The 14370-nt window shown below is 37.5% G+C and overlaps 1 protein-coding gene across 7 annotated transcripts in view; it reads left to right on the forward strand.

Moving 5' to 3' along the window:
• Positions 1–14370, forward strand: part of GPD2 (glycerol-3-phosphate dehydrogenase 2) — a 164025-nt gene that overhangs the window by 124062 nt on the left and 25593 nt on the right. For all 7 annotated transcript variants that reach the window (XM_049712711.1, XM_004276794.3, XM_033400028.2 and 4 more), the window contains exons 7-9: positions 5019–5183; positions 6012–6156; positions 12606–12799. In XM_049712711.1, the coding sequence (XP_049568668.1) occupies positions 5019–5183; positions 6012–6156; positions 12606–12799 (504 nt within the window). The remainder of the gene's footprint in view (positions 1–5018; positions 5184–6011; positions 6157–12605; positions 12800–14370) is intronic.

The raw sequence follows: 14370 nt of genomic DNA on the forward strand, positions 1-14370 counted from the left end.
TCAGAGAAATCAGAAATGAGGAAGAGATTGCAAGTAAAATCTTGAAAGAGAGAGGTAGCTATTGAAGAGTAGCCATTACATGCATTGTATGATTTCAGAGGCTCCCACCCAGCTCCTCTCTGTTTATAGGACACTGAAACCCAGAGGAATGCAGTGCATCACTTCCATTCCCCCAACCAGGTTAGTGACTCACTCAGAACTTATGACCCAATCATCCCAAGCCCAGAGCTGTGTCTTGTAAGGTACATTCTCGCTAAACTGTTTCATGCGTCTCCCTGATCCCTTCCACTCCTCACACAAATAATCGTTTTTATAAATAAGTTAGTTTTAGGGGAAATTGCATTCTGTTATAATTTACGTGAAAAGTATGTTCTCATTTGACTTTTCCTTTTCAAGCTTACTCATCGTATGTACTTAAACCAGAATTTAGTAATCCCCTTACCCAAAGACACATACACACACAAACACACACACACACACTCACACACATACACACACACCTATTTTGCTCTGCCTCTACCTGCACTCTTCCCATGAGAAAGGAACATTTTAAATATAATGGTTATATTAAATCAGCTTGGGTTTGGTGTGTTAGCCTTTGAATTACCTTTGCCAGACTGTTAAGAAGCTTCAGAGAGGTCATTGTGTCACTCAGTGTCAGTCAGAGACAATAAAGCATGCCCTGTGAATTTTGTGAGAAATGGGATTAAAGCTTTAGGGAGGTATTCTTTCACACTAGCATCCTTTTTCCCTCTGCTAGAGGTAACCACATGATTGCATAAGACCCAGGTCAGGGAGGTAGAAGGAAATACTCTCAGCATTTCCACAGTGGCAGCTTTTTATTGATGATAAAGTTATGGATGGTGTTATTTTAATTAAGAACTAACTTTTTGCTAACAATTAAACTTTCTATATGATTTCTGGGTCCATAGATTGGTCTGTGGCTATCTATGTAAATGGCCATTTAACAGTAGGCTGTATTAAAAGAAGATTGTACGTAGGATTTCAGAGCATCATGGAATTTTAGATCTGAAGGACCAGGAAAATGCCAGCTAATTTGTTACATAGGGTTTTTTCATATTTACTCATTCTTCATACCTTTTATACATTCAATGATTGTTTCTCTTTTTTCAGCTGTTTTGCATGTTAACTTTTGTCAAACTTTGAAACCCTCTGAGGAGAACTATATTGCTCTGTCCCCAAAATATTTATATTTGAGGCCTATCTTATAGAAAATTACATCTTAAAATGTTTTTCACTTAAAATATCTCTCACCATCCTGGGTGCAAGGCCATTGCGGACTACGGCAAAATCCTTCTCTGCCACTACTGACCTTCATCTCTTTGGTGGGTAGATTTCATATTTTGTTTTTCTAAACAAGGGAAAACAGTTATAGTTCCACCTCCTATGTGCTTCCTCTCGTCTGAGTTGTAAGTTCAGTACGTGCACATATGTAAGATTTCAAGTGCAAAAGGAGAACAGAGTAGGAAACAGATTTTCACAGTCCCCGTCTGGGTCCTTGCGTAAGTGCCAACGCAAAGCTATTCACTGATCAGTGAATAGTATCATGTTGCCTGGCTCTAAGGCATTTGAAAATCCAAACTTAATAAGCAGATCAATTGGGTGGGGGAGTTGAGATTATTGTATGGCATTCCAATGACATGCAGTGTTGTCAAAACCTTTTTACTCCAGAAATAAAATTACAGGAGGCATATAGATACCTTTCAAAATGTCAGGAAAGGGAGTTGGGGGGGATTTAGTTAAGAATAGTGAAAATACACCACTTATCACAGGAAGCATGCACTGCGAGCATCTGGGTATCTCAGGGTAAAGGGTGAATTTAATGTGGGTCGGGGAGGGGGAGGGGGAGGTCTGCCCTGAATCCAAGCAGGTAAATGAATTAAGCTGAATGTCTGCAAAGAGGGGACTTCTGGGTAGAGGTGTGAGCTCCTGGGCCAAGAGGGAAGTCAAATTACTTAACTCCTCAATTTTTAGGAGCTTATAATAACTGTGTTTGTATTCCCCTTCAGAGCAAAGGGCAACTTGAGGGTTAAGTCTTGAGGGAATCATTCATATCCATTTCTACTTCTGTCCCACTTATTCAACTTACATATAAGGGCTAGTTTGGGTTTAAGTTAAGATTTTACACATTTCTGGGGTTTCCCTGCTCCCTTCAAATTTATTGCCACCAACTTACTGATGTCTGAAATTTGTTTTTAACTTGAGACAAAGCATTCCATTCTATAGTTAGAGATAATACTATAAATCTATAAGGACTATAAAATTTTATATAATTATGTAAGATTTCTATAAATCTAGAAGACTATAAATAAACCTGTTTATTTAACACATCGAATGGAATTTGGCTAAACTTAACACTTACTGGGTACCTGCTCTGTGCTTGGTACTAATGAGGAAAGGAAAAGATGAACAAGTAAGACCCTGCCTTCCCATGACCAGGCTGAGGAGACATGGAAATCATATATATAGTAATTACAGCGGGATACTACTTCCAGGAGAACCGAGATCTCCCTGTATCTTTCTCACCACTGGGTTCCTTGCATTTGTTACAGTGCCTGACTCATAACCAAGGCTTATTATTTTTTTTAAGTCGATGGGTACAGTGATGACTAGTATCATAAAGACTATAAAAATAGTATGTACAAGTTCCAGTGTTGACGCAGAAGGTGGAATGAACAACTTGGCCTTGGAGGGATGCAGCACAGATAAGGAGCGTCTTCATGGGAGATATTGAATCAGCTCATGAGAGAGGAATAGGGGTTGTCCGGAGCTTCCAGAATGGTTTTCCAGCCAAAAGAATTAGTGTGGACAAAGGCAAGAAGGTGTGAAGTGACATGGACGTTCAGGGAGTTGTAAATAATTTAACAACCCCATATAGTAGAATAAAGGCAGTAGAAGAATTTTGGCAGGTGAGGACCTTCACAAATAAGTAACACTTTTGATTCGAGTCAAGGCAGATGCTGCTAGGTATCAGGATGGGCATGCAAAATAAGGACCAAAGTAAGTTGTTTCCACCTCACACTTTAACTGAGGTCTATCTTGTTTGCCTTCAGAAGTATTGGGATTTGGAAGCTAATTAGGGAGGTATATCTTAGTACAGAAACAGTAGAGCTTGATGAACTAGACCAATACTGCTCCAATGAGATTTTATAATTTAGAAAGGTATTAAAAGAAAGATTTTGTATTTTCAGAAGTTAGAGTTTCATTACCAGATGATCATGTGAATAGATAATACCGCTTTACAAAGGGAGCTGTCATTTAATAAGTGGGCTTTCTGCCTGGTTCCTTTGAACAGTGACATCATATGAGATTTAAAAGAGTTGATTTTCACAGAACTTTCCAGAGAACCGTCCTGTGTGTAAATCAAGGCACACTTGGATGGGTGAGAGTCCCCCTGCCATAGGAACATGACCTGGATTTCTTGTACTACCCGTAGGGTGTTTCATTATTATGTACATAAATTCACTAGGAAGATCGGGTGGGCTGAGTACTTCCTTCCGTTTAGGTGTGTAATCTCTTTAGTTTAAAGAGAAGATCTATAATGGAGTTTTTATTTTGTTTCTTTGGACTGTTTGTGAAGCATATTCCAATATTAAATGAGCCCTACGTGAATAAAAGTGAGTTTCTTAAACTTAACTTTAAATGTACCTACTGACCATTATCATCTTTAGGGTTGTGCTGAGTTAAAATTGATAGAAATGCTACCCTTCTTTCTTCCCACTTGTAGTTCAGCTGCTGCTGCTGTTGTTTTCTTCTACTTTCATTCTATTAATTTTTGGATAAAATAACTCCTTATTTTGCAGGTTGAGTTTTAACGTACTTTCTCCACTTGATAGAGGCTTTAATTTTGAGGGAAAAGTCCTTGGCTGATTGCGTTAGTTTAGCGGTTCTAGAATAAGATGTTTGTGGGGAGGGGTGGCAGAATCCTGTCATTGATTCTCTCTTTGTAACTGTGCCCTTTTAGCTGGAACCGATTACCTGTGTAGTGCTTCTGGCCCTGTGCAGACTGAATCACAAGGAAGAAACTTTACATAAAACATTTATACTAAATGTTTGGTATGCTGGCAACATAAATCAACAATAATATCCATTATAAATTCATCCCTTTATCAGTATTATCTTGATAGAACTGATCCCAATGTGTGGGAATTTGAACGCTGCTTCAATACATCTAGCCCTGGGTAATTAATTATTCAGGGCACAGAGAACCTGGCCCCTGTGCTGTAGAGTAATTCTTCCTGGTCAGCGTTAACTCCACTGGCAATAATAAATAGAAAAAGTCTCTAGTGATGCCAGTATTTTAAAGTGATTAATCATCTTTCCCCCCTTCACCTCCCCCTTGGTTTTCTTTAACTAGGATTTTTCAGCAATAAATCTTTAACAATACAGGTAGGAATTGTTCTGTAATTAAATTTTGCCCTGCTTAATTTCTTACCTTTATGTACAATTAAAAAAAGTGTTACATTTTAAGGGGCTCTGATCAAAATTCAAACCAAGAAAAATCCTTTTATAGAATACCGAGAGATTCTTTATGAAAGATTAAGCTCTTGATTTTGAATATTAGATAGAGCACATATTCATAAAAATTGTTCATCAGCACCAGTTGGGGTGTCAAATATTCTGAAGTTTTGAATTGCTTCACTTTCTTGCATACAGGTTGTCTGTATTAGGAAAAGTCTGACATATACATATGTTCCCAAACTGAGAGAATAATTACTTATTTCTTAACTTTCAAATAATTGATGTGAGCTCTGTAGGAAAGGGAGATTTTTCGTCCTTTTGTGGTACACAGACTGCACTTGCAGAAATGGCAGGTAAATGCCTGACCGAGAACACCCATGTATTTTCAAATAATGCCCTATAGAGCTGACCAGCCATCATGTATATTCTGGGAGACAGGGACAGATGTGACATATCTGTTGTGACACACTTCTGTACCACCAGTCTGTGGCTCGAGGTGACTCCTGTCCCTCCTCTGATGCTTTCCCTTGCTGCAGGACAACACAACGACGCACGGATGAACCTTGCCATTGCTCTCACTGCTGCCAGGTATGGGGCTGCCACGGCCAATTACATGGAGGTCATGAGCTTGCTCAAGAAGACAGACCCCAAGACAGGGAAAGAGCGCGTGAGCGGTGCGCGGTGCAAGGATGTGCTCACAGGTATGCGAAGGCTCAGGCAGGGAGGGATTTCTTAGCATCGTGCCTTGTCTATATAAAGACTGAACGATAATTTTTCTGTCACTTCTCTTTTATTGAAGCGAGATTTCAGAGTCCTATTAATTATATTCCTTATTGTCAACAATGACTGGTTTCACGTGAAAATTTTCCCTTGTAGGACCTGGCAATTTTTCTTCTTTGTGTTAAACAATAATGATGATCATGATCATAATAAATGCCCACAAAATTCCCACAGCTATGAATGCATTCTGTTTTCTTTACAAAAACATGTTATTAAGAAAATTCACTCATGTGCCAAGTTTCAAAGTATCATTTAGGTGACATAAGCAGTGCGTTTACCTGTCGTTAAAGTCAATCACTTTAACTTTGGTGAGATTTTCATGCCCGTCCAGTTCTACGGCCGTGTGGGCGAAGTTTCAAAATTACATCATTTCCTTCAAAACCAGCACTGTGAAATATATCATCTCACAGCAACACTGCTCACACTTTTGAGTTTTAAGGAGAAAGCGGCTAATTTACTCACTTTCTTCCTATTTGGCACTTTAATGCCGGGCATTTTGCAAACTAGAATGAGAGCTGAAATGAAAAGGTGGCATGTTTTTCTTCCTGCAGTTTGGACTTGGTTTCAATAAATTTACTCACATGCGAACCTTTTGTGTGGCTTCTCAATGACTCTGGTTGCCCGTGTCACTTAGTGTGGCATACAGTATAATCCACCATAGGTTAAGTTAAGAGATGAATTAATAATCCAAAGCGTCAGTGAGCAGAGAAACAAACGGGGTGTGTGACTGACGCTGCTTTCTTTCACAGGGGAGGAATTTGATGTAAGAGCCAAGTGTGTTATCAATGCCACGGGACCTTTCACAGACACTGTGCGCAAAATGGATGATAAGGATGCCGCAGCTATCTGCCAGCCCAGTGCTGGCGTCCACATCGTGATGCCTGGTTATTACAGGTACCTGTGTTCCCACTTGGCCATCGTCGTCAGAGAACGAGGGATGCAAGAAATGGTCTACATGTATTCTTGTAGCACACCTTTCTTACTAATAGATGGTCTAGCTCACTGTTCAAAATGAGAAGGAATGAGTAAAAAAAAAAAAACTCTTCCAAAGCACAAAATACCAACCAGGCTTGTGTATTTCTTAGCTTTTATGGCAATACTCCTTTCTATGACTTAGTGATTTGGGATCTATTTTTGTACTGTTTTCAGTGTACTGATCGTCAAAGGCTAAGCCTTACTATTTTTGAATTTAAATTTTCATTAAAACCCTAAAAATAATTTTGCAAAAATGTCCATAAAGGACATTTTCCTTAAGACACTAAAAAGTTAATTTTATAAAATACCCAGATTTGCTTATGAAGAATCTGAAAATGAGGACCACTCAAGTATTCTTGTTTATAACTTTTGAAATGTGTTTTGAAAAATACTATAGCAAGTAAAAATCGGTTATTATTTCTGATTTATCAAATTAACAAAGATAATCACAGGTAGAGAAATAGATAAAGATAGAGGTGAAATAAGAACAGCTATTAATTGAAAATCATTTAAAAGTTAGGTGATGGGCACATGAAAATGAGATTTTTGTGTGTGTTTGCATTTTTAATATTTTTTTATTTTTAATAAATTAGAAAAGAAACATTTATGTGATCCTAATTAAGAAATTGATAATTATTACCCCTCATGTACATTTCAAGACATCTGGGGAAAAATTTGCGTGTCTATGCTGAGTATGGAACATTTTTATTTCCACGTGTGGTAAATCTAATAGGCAAACTAGTACATAATTCTGTGAAATAATGATTTATGCTCAAGGTATTCATTAAGACATTATTTGTAGTTGAGAAATATTACAAACCACTTCAGTTTCTAACCTTAGGAGAATGGATAAGTAAATTATGGTGTACCTGCACAAGGGAGTATTATATGTTCATTAAAAATTATAATTATAAATAACATTAGTGTCCTAAGAAAACTCTAGTGATACAATGTTAGTTTAGAATGGAGGATACAAGATTGTATGTGTAACACGATCTAAGCATTGTATAAGTACATAGAAAAGAGATTAAAAGAAATATGTTAAATACCAGTGGTGATTATCTCTAGGTGATTTAATTATGGGCAAAAAGGTAATTTCTAGGTAATGTGTTTAGGATGAGAGCTGTCTCTTCCATATTTTAATAACTTTCCATAAAAGATATATACATTTTTCATGTTTGATAAAACAGATGTACAGATCCATGATATTTCATTTAATATCTGCATTCTTCTAGAATGCTATCCTGCTATGTAATAGATGATACTGCCTTATTAATTATCAGTTCTCCAGTAACTAAGTCTTCTTGAAGAGAGTCCAAGATATACCTAATTGTACCAAACACACTTCTAATGAGAAAGATATTACACTTCTACCAAGAGGAATATTAATGAAATTTCTTATCCACCAGCTTCCAAGGTTTCTTTGTCATTTTCTAAATGTCTGCGTGTAATTGGTAGACAGTCATTAGTATTTTCACTTAGGACTGGAGAAACCAAGGTGCTTCCAGTCTCAATAATAAAAACTTATGCAGTGGTGCTTAATAGAGTTTTAAAAACTGCTAACAGAAGTTTAGTTCAAATGAAAAGGAGAGAAGTAAATATATGTACATGTTGCAAATGTTTCTTGTATATAGAGAAGCTTTCAAAAATAGTTCCAGACCCAACTATATATGTTTATTTTGTGTTGGGTAAAAATGTGCAAGGCCAGCTAGTTTGTATGTTTTTTTAGAGTTGTTTTTTTTAACGTTTCGTAGAGTACAGATGTAATACCTAAACTATAGACACACACATCACCATAATCCTTATATTTGTTTAGGTCTTACTAGATTCAACACATTTTCCTGTACATTCTGTTTCGTATCTTCTTCACTATTGTCGCATGCTGTCAGAGTACACTTACTAGTATTCTGTATTATTCCCTGTGTTATTTCTGCCACTTGATAATGACGTTGTTTGGGACAAGCCATTTTATTCTGCAAACCTTAGTTTGCCTATCATTAAAATGGGAAGGCATTCTGCTGTTTCCAGTACATAGACAAAGACAGTATGAAGAGTAACTTCAGGTGATACCTTGGTAAAGAACTTCCTGGTTTGTTCATCACTTTATCTCTTGCTAACTCTGTGACTTTGGGAAGCTGCTCATTTCAGCGTCTGGTTCCTTATCTCACAATAGTACCTATATGTATACATTTTGACAATGATTCTTCATTTACTTTTTATCTGTTTTCTTGACTTCTATATCCCCAGCTCCTGGTATATTATCTGGTGCATAATAATGACCAGTAAATATTTTTTGAATGAATCCTACTAACTTTTTTGTGATAACTTGCCCAAATTGAGATTGTTGCTTTTTTTAATTAAAATTTTAATATAATACTTATAAGGGAATTTTAAATATATAGAGATTAAAATATAAAAACAAAATGTGATTCTTCATTTTACTGCCAAGATAACCCCTGTAGACAAAAATAAACAAAAATAATCACTATAGAAAAATAGAAAGACATAAAATGAAAAGTGAAAGCCTCCCTCTTCTCTTCATGCCCCCAACTTCGGTTTTTGATCACACTTCCTTCTGATTCCTTCCATAAAATTTTGTGTTTATATCTGCACAAATGTATATCCTTTTAAGTTTTTTTTCATGAAGGAAGTCGTGCTACACATATGTCCTGTACTATGCTTTATAATATGCTAATAACAGAGCAGATAGGTGGTTTTTAAGAAATATAAATATATATCACCTGCATGTATAATAGTATTTTCGAAACAGAATACCTTTCTTAATCCTAAAAATTAGGCATTAGCTTCGGGCCCCTGCCCATAAGTCATGCAAGTGTTAGTCACAACTGGGTCTATTTCAGTCTAAGATGCAGTAAGTGATCTCATTCTACTTTGGGAGAAATTAATATCTCCATCTTTAGCACCTTGAACTACAACCACTACACATCCTGTGGGAAACCTTAGAGGAGTGGTCTGGCAGCCCAGTTCCTGTTCAGGCTCTGTTTCAGATGAGTCCCTTGGTTTGAGATTACAGCCTGGGTTAAGCGTTTGGTCCCTCTTTCAGCACTGATCTTGAGCAGCTGTATCGCTGGCATCCCAGAGGGATGTTTTACTTTCCATATCAAGTCATTCTCTTGGGTGGGTTGGGGTCAGGAGATCTCAGCCTGAAATGGTTCTCTGGATTTCTCAATCTCATTCAACAATTATAACTCAAGGGTTCTACTAGGTCCTCAGAGATGAGTCAGACCTGGTGCTGCCCTATGAACCAGCTGATAATAACTTAAGGCCTAGCATTTCAAGTAGAACCTGATCAGTTTGGCAATGCAATGAGTTCAGGAGCCACTGATTTATTGACTTTAGGTGGCTAAATGGAGAGTGAGGACCAGGTACGCAGTATATCCTGCTGGGCTATTTTCAGGGTATCTTTACGGAATTTATTAAGCTTGTTATGACCCTAACATTCCACATGTGGAATTATCTTGTGCCATGGTAGCAGCTTTCTCTCTCTCTCTCTTTCTGTCATTCTGGATTGTTTTAATTTCATAAAACAACACACAGAAGTCATTTACTTTTGAAGGTACTAAGAACATTAAGAAGGCATTAAGAGCAAATCTGGAATTTTCATCAGAGTTGTGGGTAGATGCTCTTACGAAAGCAGCAACAATACACCAAATGACTGAAATACATGAAAATAATCATCTCCTCCTTTTAGCCTACAGATGCTTTTTATTGCTGACGAAAGGTCAATTTTTTTTCTATAACGTGTGTGCATACTGCTAGCTCCAACACTGATTGCTAAGTAGTTAACAATAAATTGATTTCAGTTTAAGTAAGGGTACTTCAGGACGGCAATGGTCTGCATGAGAAAAATGTTCATTAGATCTAATCCTAGACACACACGTAAATTAGCAGCCAGCTTTTCCTGCTGATGTCAAGTGAATTATACATATTGAGAAAAGACCTATGCCTCACCGCATTGTATATACCATCACTATAGTTGATAGCCATTTTCAAACTTTTGTGCCACCTTGCAGAATTAATCATTTGTAAGAAAACAAACTTTTCCCTAAGGGTGAGTTATGAATTAGGTAATTTAGAACCGATGAGAGGTATTTCCAAGTGGATTCTTAAATTTTTATACCATTCATTAATAGCTTTGGCTTCCCTCTGTGCTTGTTAATTTTATGTTTGACACATATGTCTTCACTTAAGCAGTTGATTCTCTACAGGTTCCAGTTATGTGTGTGTTGGTAACCATCACATTCACCCTTTAAACTGCTTTTTATTGCACTGAAAGATTTTGAAGGATTCAGTAGTTGTGCTTTTCTAACAGCATTTCATGTCTCAGTTGCTGAATATTATAATTTTATGCTGATGTTGATCAAGTTCATTGAGTTAGACACATAATATGATATCCGGTCCATAAAATGATGATATATAAAATATACCAACATGGAATTTGTTCCTTAAATATTAGAATATGGAACTTATCCTTTTGTTTCAATATAGCACTATTTACCAAATTAAAAGTTTGAACTCGTGAGTTAATTTCTAATCACAAAGTGACTTATTTAATCTAAGGGCATATCAACCCAGGATCAAATTCGGTGCTTACAAAACATATTTTAACTAGTTTCTTTTAAGATCTTTAGAGAGTTTTATGGCAAATACAAAGAAAAAAAATATAGGCATACAGAGACTGAAAATACTCGATATTTGTAGTTTTCAATGTATTTTTAAAAGGTAAAATTATTTCCTGTAAGTAACCCTGAGTGAAGATGAGATCTTAGCTGAAGGTTTAAATGATTGACACACTTCTGTGGTGCTTTTTACATGTGCTAAATAGAATAACTGAGGCCTACTCTCTCCTGTGTCTCATGTAGGCTGCAGATAGTGATTTCTTTCTGCAAGGCTGTGTGGACATGGCAGGCATTTCATGGGGCTGATGAGTCTTTGCAAAGAAATATTAGTACTCTTTATGGTTTAAATGAAGAAGATACATGAGCTAAGCTGACTGTAGGTTTCTTTTTCATGAAGAAGCCAGTTTTATTTTGCTTTTAAACAGTATTTAGACTCTCATCCTTACACATCTGAATCTGAGTTTCATTTTTTTTTTAATTTTAAGGGAATGATAAGCATAAATAGTTGACCGTATGTCCCTTAAAATATGTGAGTTTAAGAGGGATTTCTTGAACCCAAATAGAATTATATTTCCTATTCAAGAAATGTTATTAATAGAAGCTAAAAATATATTCACAGAAAATACCTTTAACATTGGCTCCTTATGAGAGGTCAGTCAAATTGAAACAGCTGTCTGAAGATCAGTAGTGTTCAGCTGTCTGAAAGGGACACTTGCAGTTTCCTTCTACTGCTTTAGCAGGACCTCCACAATTTTAGAATGGTTCGTGGATCCATTAAAACAAGAGTTTCTAATGATTTAATAATATAGCTGAACAGATTTTGTTAACGTTTATTTACACTTGCCTGTTCTTTCAAGTGTGTTTCACAATTTGGTCTTACAATACTAAGTAGGTATTAGAAAAATTCTTGATTAATATTTTTGAAGGTTTTACATAGTCTGTCAGAAGAGGCATCCTTGAACCTTGATTTAGCAGCATTGCACACCAGCGTCTTCTGCCTACTTAAAGATTTTCATTGCTAAGATATTACTCTACTTTTTGACCTTATATCCCAGTACACTATTATTTAGGTAGTAGTAGAAAACTGAGCCCTTTTCTCATGGATGCGCTGCTTGAGATTTCTGTAAAATTGAAATAAAGTAAGAAATCTCATATTTGGTGAAGTGGTACAAACTTATTCAGGCACAGCGGAGTAAAGAACTTTTTGATTACATTTTAGTTTCTAGAAAGTTAGACCTTTCACTTTTCTCATGTACTTCTGAGACCTTAAACTGAAAGACATGCCAGATGTCAAATGGCCCAGGAAAATACTTTTCATAGACTTGAAAAAAGGTTGAAGAGCTATCCTTCATTGACCATCATGAAAGAAATTATAGACATTTATCCTGCTGACATTATCTGATGTGAATGGTCCAAGGGATATAAAAACCCAAACAACTGGAAATTGAAGTCCACTTACTTAATTTACCTTGCATTACTGAGTTGGGGGGCCTGAGTTCTGCTGTGGAATATTATTATTATTGTCACACTTGCCCCATTCCTTCTGTGTTACCAGAATTATTTTTTCCTTTAGGAATTTCTAGATTAGGGTAGTGGCAATAAAAGTAACAGTTCATGTGTTTCTTGTTTGTTTATATGAGAATTAGGGAATAAAATAGTTTTTAGAATGCAGATTAAGAGCAAACTTCGGCTAATTTCAGAAATATATGACCCTTCTTTTTATCCCAGCCCAGAGAGCATGGGACTCCTTGACCCAGCGACCAGTGATGGGCGAGTTATTTTCTTCTTACCCTGGCAAAAGATGACTATCGCTGGCACTACCGACACTCCAACTGACGTCACACACCATCCTATTCCTTCCGAAGAAGACATCAACTTCATTTTGAATGAAGTGCGTAACTACTTGAGTTGCGACGTTGAAGGTAACTTACGAAGTTTACCCTCCCACTTTTATATCTCCCAAACCATTCCAGCTCTCACTGGGTAATTGCCGTGTGTCCAGTCTGACTCATCTTCACACCTGGCCGCCTCTAACTCTTATGTGCTGACCACTTCTTCTAGAAGGTTTATGAGGGCCAAATTATAACACAATAGGAAGAAGTTGCCTTTTTTCCCTCTACTTTCCACATCCACATGAAACACATACCATCCTTTTCTGGTCCTTTCTAATGGCAAGATTGGAGTGCTATTACGGGAGCTCTAAACACCCTTGCTCTTCCAGAAGAGTATGAAATGTTTGCATCGCTATTTAATTTCTAGAGCTTGGGAAGATCTGATTTACAGATCTAGGATATCCATAGGAAATAATTAATCAGGGAAATGAGAGGATAGAGGTTTATGTATTCTAAGAAATTTAGTGAGCTGTTATTATGTGGAAACTGGAGTATTAACAGTGGATTTAGCTAAGAAGAATAAGTATACTTGTTTTAATTGAAAAAGCCAAAGTTTACTTCTTTCCAGTGCTAACCTGAGCATGGTTTCTTTTAACTTGGATATCATAGTACCTTCTTCTTCTTTTTTTTTTTTTTTTTTTTTTTTTTTGCGGTACACGGGCCTCTCACTGCTGTGGCCTCTCCCGTTGCGGAGCACAGGTTCCGGATGCGCAGGCTCAGCGGCCGTGGCTCACGGGCCCAGCCGCTCCGCGGCACGTGGGATCTTCCGGAACCAGGGCACGAACCCGTGTCCCCTGCATCGGCAGGCGGACTCTCAACCACTGCGCCACCAGGGAAGCCCCATAGTACCTTCTTTTAACTTGGATGCCATAGCATTTTCTCCAGTGGACATAGATGGTATAATGTATTTTTTTTTTTATCCGTGCTGGTTTCAGAAGTTTCCCAACATTATTTCCTATCTCAGTTAATAGCCTCATCAGCCGACTAGTCACCCAGCCTAGAAATGGCATGCTTATCTTTGCTGATCCTTCTCTTTCCACATCCAGTCCAACTCCCATCAGTGCTCACTCTGAAGTATCCTGTAAATCCCCTCTCACTTTCATTACTCTGGGTCACACCTGTGTCACTTTTCACTTAGAGTTGCATTGGCCCCCTAACTTGCTTCCATATATTAGGTCTCTGTCCCCACCTAGTCTGGTCCTTCCACCAGAACTCTCTAAAACACAGTTCTGATCATCACTTCCTTGCACAAAAATATCCCTTTGATATCTCATCATTAACTTCAGGAAAAATTTTAAACTATCTCATATGCAATCTAAGGCTTTCCACGACTTGTCTTTGCAGGTTTATATTCAACTACTCCACTTATGTGCATTCAATAGTTTAATCATATTACATTTCTTACTATTTCCAAATCAGGTCATGCACTTTTTTTTTTTTTTTTTTTTTTTTGCGGTACGCGGGTCTCTCACTGCCGTGGCCTCTCCCGCTGCGGAGCACAGGCTCCAGACACGCAGGCTCAGCGGCCATGGCTCACGGGGCCCAGCCGCTCCGCGGCATGTGGGATCCTCCCTGACCAGGACAACGAACCCGTGTCCCCT

Source organism: Orcinus orca, chromosome 7 (assembly GCF_937001465.1).
Source record: "Orcinus orca chromosome 7, mOrcOrc1.1, whole genome shotgun sequence".
NCBI classification, from domain to species: Eukaryota; Metazoa; Chordata; class Mammalia; order Artiodactyla; family Delphinidae; genus Orcinus; species Orcinus orca.